The sequence below is a fragment of the Lycium ferocissimum genome, chromosome 12 (assembly GCF_029784015.1).
Source record: "Lycium ferocissimum isolate CSIRO_LF1 chromosome 12, AGI_CSIRO_Lferr_CH_V1, whole genome shotgun sequence".
In the NCBI taxonomy this organism is placed as follows: domain Eukaryota; kingdom Viridiplantae; phylum Streptophyta; class Magnoliopsida; order Solanales; family Solanaceae; genus Lycium; species Lycium ferocissimum.
The window spans coordinates 23148756-23157321 of record NC_081353.1 but is presented as its reverse complement, the minus strand read 5'-3'; the positions used below and the strand labels follow the sequence as shown (position 1 = coordinate 23157321).

Genomic DNA, 8566 nt, shown 5'->3' with positions numbered 1-8566 from the left:
AAATGCTAATAGTCATGAGTGTTATAGTAAAATATGCATTTAATTTATTATTTTCTTAAAAGAAGTGCAAAATTCAGAACAAGAAAAAGTAAACAGAAAGAGTACGTACTAGATTAGTTAAAGAACAATCTCTGTATGCTTTACGATCATATCAATTCTTCGCTAATCTCTATATGCTTTCCGATCATATCAATTCTTCGCTGCAATCACCTCGATTCACCTCCTCAATAAAAATTATAGTATGCCCTGAAGAGATCGTACCTGCTAATTTCCCGGTCAAGACATGCCGATTCCAAATTTCATTCATCGGAAAATAAATAGTTCTACATTTAGTCAATTGTCATAGTAGCCAATGAGAACACTCAGCTACTGGGAAAGATTTAGCTGCCCTAGCTTTGAGGTTAAGAATCTTGAGAATTGCACCCCAAGCCCAATGTATTCAATGACTAATTTGTGAAACAACCAAGTGTATTACTCCCTCCGTCCCAATTAATGTCAAACCGTTAACTAGAGACAAAAGTTTAAAGAAAAAAAAAAAGGCTTTGAAATACCTGTTATTTGTAATTATATAAATGTAAAATTCTTTTTGACACGGATCAAAAAGGGAAGTGTGCCATATAAATTGTGACTGAGGGAGTACAAAATAAACCCATTTCTTAACTTCACAATATGGAACTCTCAATCACTTTCATCATCACTTGCACAAAAAAATTAAAAAGGAGATAAGATTTTAAAAGAGGATCCGAATGTTGCCCATACATAAACTAATCCCAACCCACAAAATATCTTGATTTCAGAAAGTTACTAAATGGTACTCCAAGAGCTCGAAATGAAAAAGGTAAAATATATTAAGATTAGTGCTACACGCGGTTGAAGAAAACAAGTACAACGCCAACATGGTACAACTGCTTCAGAGATCAATGACACGAGAAAGCTTTTGAATGCGATTCAACAAGAAGTCCCCTTGCTTGATAGTTGCCTGATAAAGAGCATTCTTTGCATCAGGACGATTAGTTTCCAATACTCCGGCTACTTTATCAATCTTGCAATGCAACTTCCCAGCTGCAATGAACCGAGATAGTTCCCTGAATTTAAACAGTAAAGTTCAATTATATTTATATGTTCAACAAAAAATCTAAAGACCAGTACACAGCTTAACATGAATTGCACTTTAATATAGCACTTACAAGTCGATGAAATCCTCGGATACACCAAAAGCCTTGGCCATGGCCTCAATAGTAACGCTCTTGTAAGACTCCAGGAACTGGGAATACACAACTGTTCTGACCTCCCTCATATAATATCTGAAGTGTGGTTGCAAGTAGCGATCCAATTTAATATGCTCCGTCAATCCAGCTGAAAACACCGTGAAGGTATAAGTCAAACCATTTTCAACATATATTATTCACGACCCACATGACAAATGACCCTAGCGATCAACATATCAGTGAATCACAAATGACGGGTGAATAATAGATATATCAGGTTCACCTCTCTGTAACTCAATACTTAAAGAGCACATTTTAACACCACTCGATCTATAACACACATTGATAGGAGCCCCCTTTTTTTTTATTTTTTATGATAAGGTATTGACAGGTGACCCATCTTTCTTTTATGTAAAAGTCAACACCCCCCCCCCCCCCCCACCGGGGCCCAACCCACACCTCCAATAATTAATTCAGAAATTCAGGTGAATTCAACTGTCCTACAAATTTGAATTAGTGCTCTGAAGAAAACTGAATTTAAGATTTATTAGCTATTATTATGAGGAGAAGGGACCAGACTACGCAACCTAAGAAGAGTTTGCAATGAGAATCACTAGCCCCCCCACCACAAACTCCCATCAAACTCGACAAAGATGACCAGATATTAATAGGGGTGGGCATTCGGTTCTTCGGTTCGGTTTTCTCAAACTTCGATTTTGGGAAAGTGTGTACTTAACACCGAACCGAATTAGTTCAGTCCGGTTTGGGTTTTTTCAAGTTCGGTTCGGGTTTCTAATTCGGTTTTGTTTGGTATGGGCCTGATTAATGGGCTATTTTTCTGCTTCTAAATGAGTTTTTTCTTTAATTCAAAATAGGCTATTTTGTGTTTTTCTTTAAAAAATGGACTACAAAATTACAAACGCAGCTATTTTTCTCCATTCTAAATCATAATGCTATTAATATTATGCTAATATCCGAACTACTCTATAATGTTTGTCATTTACATTTCGCAAGATTCATTAATTAGAATCAGCAACTAAATTTTCACGCGTGGAAATTACTTCACTTCTCAACTGATGGCCACATATTACTAAAAGAAAAATAATAATATAAAATTTTAAATAGTTAGAAGTTTAACCCATTTGTATAACTCAAAAGAAACTTGACATTAATATGTTTAATTTGATATTAGCATACGCCATACAACTCCCTAAGGCAAATAGCAGCTATTAATGTTATGCTAAAGAATTAAGCATGAATACACTCTTTGGGAATGAGAAATAAGATGGATAGTTTTTAATTTTTCCTCCAGATTCAAAGGCAACTTTATCCAAGAAAACATGTAATGTTGCCCTCCCTGCATCTAATGCTCCGTGTTTTGATACATTTATGCATTTATTGCTATTTATATCTTGCAAATTAGCTGCAGAAACAAATCGACAATGAAGCATAAACTGAAGCTAAGCTGCAAACATGAAAATTTCGGTTAAACCGAAGAACCGGGACTCTAAAACTGAGAACTGAACCGAATACCGAAGTTTTTAAAAATTTGAAACCGAAACCGGACCGAAGAACCAAATTAATTCGGTTCGGTCCAGTTTTTCGGTTCATCGGTATTTATGCCCGCTCCTAGATATTACTTTGTAGGCAATTGGACAAGAACTATTATCCATTTGAAAAGTTTCAAGTTTCTGGTGGGAAGGTTTCTTAGATAAGCCACCAGACATATTCAGAAAGCTAAGGTACACCTACAAGACAGTTCAAATCTCTTTCTCTATTTGAAGTAAAATATACATTTACATTCTTTTCTTTTGATAGTGGATATATCTTCTCATCGTGATATAAACCAGGTGCAGAAATTGAATCTTTTTTATTCTTTTGATATGTGCGAGAAAGAAAATCCTTTTAGTCTTATCAAGCTTATAATACTCACACGAATAATAAAGAGCATCAAAACTCCATACCTTCGTACAGATATTCGACAGACTTCAAAAGAAAAAGTAATTAAGTGTAAAACCGGTCCACCCTATTTCACTGTCAAGATACTCCAAAAAAGAAAATGCCATCTGAGGATTAAACTTCCAAACAGGATTATCAATAGTCAAGACCTAGCAAACACTAATATTCTCTGTCAAATTAGCCAGAAAATGCATCAGGGACCCATAACGGTTTTAAAGGATATGGATACATATCTTTCGGATGCGGACCTATGCAGAATACAAATGCAGACTTAACATACGAAAAGAAAAAAAAAACAACAATGGAAAATCTTACCGAATGCGGAGAAAAATGACTTGTACTGACACTCATATAATGAGTTCATAAACTCAGACAGGAACGGAATCTTTCCAATAACTGTCAAGATCTCTGGTGCATCAACTACCTGCAACATACACGTAACCAAAATGAATTTGCACGTATATTTGTCACAGTACCATCCTAACAAGCAAGGGTATTAGAGTGAGTAAAAGTTGAATACCTTCTGTTTCAAGGAAACCCGGTCCAAGGTAATGATGCTCGTAAGGACAGTATAAAATATGAAAGTATCATAAGGAAAGAGCTCATATGTGGTAAAAGTTGAGATAGAATCAAGGAAAAGATCTGCTGCTTTCTTGAAGTTACGAGTGGACATGCAGAACAACCCTTCATACACCTTCAACCTGTTCTTCCTCTCCCAGTCACCACCCTCTTCAAATAATCTGTCAGCCAAACATTGGGAGTTAGCTTAATAAATAGATAGAATAATGCATTTAGAACATCATGTCTGACAATATCTGAACTGGTTACCAGACACTCCTACTTACTTCTTTGCTTTATCTATGCTTTTAGAAATGAGGTCAAAATCCAAGTCAAATAATCCCATCTGCAAGGTATAGAACACCAAGTCCATCTTTTGCCCAACTGCAACAGTTTTGCTCTCGGTCACCTTGAGTTGTTCCAGTGCTTTCTCCTGAATTTTAAATTTAAATAAAGCTTGATTGAGATTTTTCCCAGTGTGAACAAACGAACTCTGAGCAATTATTTGAGTGAGAAAGAGAGAGAGAGCTTGCCTTGTCACCAATCCGAATGAAGAACAATGATTTTGCCAAATGAGCTTCTCTAACTTCACTTTCGCCCAAGTTTTCTTCTGCATCAGCAATCCTTGATGAATTTATCAAGTTAGATGTGTAGTTAAGTGTAAAAAGCAATAAATCTTTATTCTAAAAAAAAAAAAAAAAAAGGCCTCTCCCTTTTCCTGACTATGAATTAAAAAAGTTGAAACGGCACAACCAGGTATGCCGTATACCCAATCTGGCTCAGAGCAATATACAAGGTACTCATCCATACAATGTCAAACTATGACCTTTTTAAGAATGATGAGCCCATCAACTAAGCAAGACATTTCTTTCTCTCAATTATTGTAAGACATAAAAGATTAACATGAACAGATGTATTAGTAATCATACATCCAAAGAGCGTGATTTCAAGCTCAATTCTTATTCTCTAAGCAAAATCTATAGGAGAGCAGGAACTGCATCACTAAGGATGAATCCCAGTAAATCATCTGAGGATGAAGGATGTTTAGCTCAAAGTTTCACTATATGTTGCTCAGTAGGGTGTTCGAATGAAACTGCAACACTGAACCAAACCGAAAACCAAGTCAAACCGATTATGGTTTGGCTTAATTTGGGTGTAGGATCCGCATTGGATTTGGACAACTTGGGTTCTTTAACTACACCTATGGCCAAAGAAGTATAGGTTGATTATGATATTTTTAAAATAGTCTATCCAAGTGTCATGCAATGCTATACCGTGTCAATTTGCATGATAAGAAACGGATGAGTGGCCATTTGCAAAGTAACTTTTGGACAAATATATGGACATTATACATTTGTCCATGATTAAGCCTATCCTAAAAACCTATAAATAGGTGCTCTCAATTGCATTGATAGAGCATCAGAACTACTTCCTATACTACTTCCGATTACGCCTCTCTTCTTTCTTTTTTTATAGGGAAAAAAATACAATAATAAATATTTATGGACATCATGTGCGTTTGTATAAATAAAATAGGAGTCGTGTGCTTTTGTATGGAGTATTAAAATAGGAGCCATATGTAGGGGTCATGTGCGTTTGTATGCATAAAATAGGAGTCATAAAAGTTAAGTACTGGCAAAACATCATCAAAATTGAAATCATTACCGAGGCATTTGAAAAACACACAAATTTCGGGATCACGTTTGAGTGTCGTTGTCCTTGTGCAGAAATGACAACTATGGCCGTCCATGGTGGGGGAAAGAGAAAGAAAAGACCGAAAGAGGAGAGAAGCAAGAGAGATAAGCGAATGAGTTTGGAAGTCGTGCCCCTATATTTATGGGAAATTCTGTTTGTTTCAAATATTTAATCCTGACCGTTTAGTTATTCACCGCCTCAAATTAAAAGGCTAGGATTTGGTGGCTTGGTGCCCAAGTTAAAACGCACATGACTCCTATTTTATGTATTTCATATATATCAAAGTTCCATTTAATATATACAATATGGCTCTTATTTTAATACTCCATAGTATACAAACGCACATGACTCCTATTTTATGCATACAAACGCACATGAGCCCACATGTTCTTCGGATATACTGTACAAAGAAAGGCGGTGAATTCAAAACACTCTTGCTCAAATGTAAGGCTTACTAGGAAGCAGAAAAAGAAACTAGAGTACTAGACCATAGAAGAGTGCTGACTGTGGTCCAGGCAGTATTACTTTCCTCTAATAAAATTTAGCTTTGGTGGGGTTCGGAGCATCTCTTTTCCAGCAGCAAACCCACCAGTGTCACTCAGCTTTTGTTTACAATACCAAGTGTGTATATACAACAGCCAAATCTTTAGATTACAGGCTGTGGGAAAATCAGAATTTCACTTCCAATTTCACTAACCTTTTAATGAAATGTAAGATCTTTTATTACTTTAACTCACAAAATATGACCTTCTCTATGACTCTACCTGTTGGGAGAAATTCTAACATCATATTGGATTGCAAAATTTCTAAAATCCAATACCCTGATTAATAGGATTTCTAAGCTACTATTCTCCAACAACCATTCTCTACATAGACTATCGAGTGCGACCTTTCTCTTTTCCTAATTACCAAATTTCTCTTTCTCAACCTACAGCCTCCTTCCTCCAAAACCAAATAACCTAATCCATCCCTATTCCTAACAAAACTAAACTAGCAATGGCAACTAAAGCTCACCCTGCCCCAACAAAAACTAAGGCCTTAAAATCAAGTCTCTTAACTTAGTACTAATCCACTCCTTAATTTTCTCCTATTTTGCATCTCAATAATTCTAAGAAAGTAATCTTCATCCTGGCTATTTTGCTCGGACTCTCCAATACGGCTACCACAACCATGCCGGATCCTCCAAAATACATTGTCTTGGAGGATCCGACAAGCATCCGACAACATTTCTAAAGAGCAACATAGCATCCTGGACTTTCAAATGATAATGTAGTTGTTTTGAGATGAGATCTTGCAACTTATGCTACCATTTCTTACAGTTCCTAAATATCTAAGTATTACTTTCAACGTCTCCAAAAATCAGTCAATTTACCCCATATCCGAAGGGGTCTGATGTTCAAATCCCATCAAAGTACCAATTTATGTCCAACATATATTTGGTGTTGTCCCTACTAGTATGTTCTAAAGGGTGGCAATTTTCCTACATTTGACACAAAAAATATACTACCTCCCGTCCCAAAAAAAATACACTTAAATTGGGACGGAGGGACTAGCAATCTAAAAGGAACAAAACTGGAACTAAAATGCAATAAAACAGCATAGAAAAAATAAAATAAAATGCAATATCAGATCACATAATATGCAGTACTCACTTCTCGTCGAGTTTTTTGAGCTCATCAGAATTCTTAGCACGCATAGAATCAAGAACCTTCTGATCCAAACTCAAAACCCCATTTGAAACTAGGGTTTCATACAATGGAACCATATCTGCCAAAAAAAAAAAAAACATTTGCAAACAAATCAATACAACCCCACAAATCAAAATTTAAACTTTTAACAAAAAATTTTAAAAAAAAAATTCAAGAAAATTATGAATGAGATGCACTACCATTGGAGACAACAGCTTCAAGGACTTCTTCACGAAGACGAACTTTGTCCAAGTCATTAACATCTGAATGTGTTAAAAGGAAGAGTTTGTGCGCAAGAACTAACTGAGGTTGTTGTGTTCCTTCTTCTGAATCCATGCCTACTCTGAGATTTTTTTTTTTTGAGATACTTTTCTTGTGAAAGGGTGTATACAGCTTTCCTCTCTTTGGAGAAAGTATAAAGGAGTAAGGGGGTTGATGTGGGTTTTGGAGTGGGCTTGAATTTGGGCCATAATTTGAACTCAAAATATCCGAAAGAGAAAAATAAGTTGGATCATTTGCACTTTTGGCCCTATTTTGTGATGGTCTTTAATTTTGGTCCATCAAGGCAAACAACTTTTTTTCGTGCGACAAAAGTTTATATTTACGCATCTTAATATTCCACAGTTGTATGAAGAAATATAAAGTTAACTTATGTTTCTGCTAGCATAAATTTGATTACAAAATACAAAAATCAAGCATACTTATTTGAAGGATTAAAAATAAAAGACCAGCCCATTTGATGGGAAACCGTGTAATTTTTTCTTATTTTTGGGGATTTTTACATTGTAATCCGTCCACCAAAATAGCTGAAAAATATTTCACTTTTCTGTATATTATAACACACACACACATATATATAAATATAAACAATTTATACACAGTTAATATATCTTTTATATATATAGCTAGCGATTGTAATTATTTTTGGCGAAGAGCCGAGTGTGTAACTTTATATTATTTTTTTTTCGAAAATAATTATATTTCTCTAATTTATTTTAATTATTATGTTCAGAAAAAGATTATGAATTGAATAAACTAGACTCAGGACTAGTGTTGATTTCTTATTAGTCAATTGGCTACTTCATTTAATTTTATCTGGTTTCCAATTAGAGTTCAATTCATGTTGCTCATGTAAGTTCGAATTTTATACAACAACAATAAACCCAATATGATTCCACAAGTGCGATCTGGAGAGGATATGATGTATGTATACCTTACCTCTACCTTTACATATGTTCGAATTTGATACATGTAGTAATAATGATTAATTGAATTGTAAGCTTGTTAAAATGAAAAAAAAAATCTTTAATGCAGTAAAAAATTCCGTAGAAAAAATAACGTAGAATATGTCCAACAAATTACATAAGCTCATACTATATATAACTTTCTAGGTTTATTTATAAAAACAACCTTTTTAATCAACATAAACTTATATATAATTTTCGTTTGTTCGTAGTT

At 34.9% G+C, this 8566-nt stretch overlaps 1 protein-coding gene across 1 annotated transcript; it reads right to left on the bottom strand.

Annotated features, from left to right (window-relative positions):
- Positions 1-672: 672 nt before the first annotated feature.
- On the bottom strand, positions 673-7504 carry LOC132039613 (26S proteasome non-ATPase regulatory subunit 6 homolog). Its single transcript, XM_059430112.1, has 8 exons — positions 7309-7504; positions 7073-7187; positions 4259-4349; positions 4013-4158; positions 3688-3907; positions 3483-3591; positions 1188-1356; positions 673-1085 (listed from the first exon to the last, which is right to left on the bottom strand). The coding sequence occupies exons 1-8, from the start codon at positions 7442-7444 to the stop codon at positions 911-913; spliced, it is 1161 nt and encodes a 386-aa protein (XP_059286095.1). The 5' UTR covers positions 7445-7504; the 3' UTR covers positions 673-910.
- Between the last annotated feature and the right edge of the window lie 1062 nt (positions 7505-8566).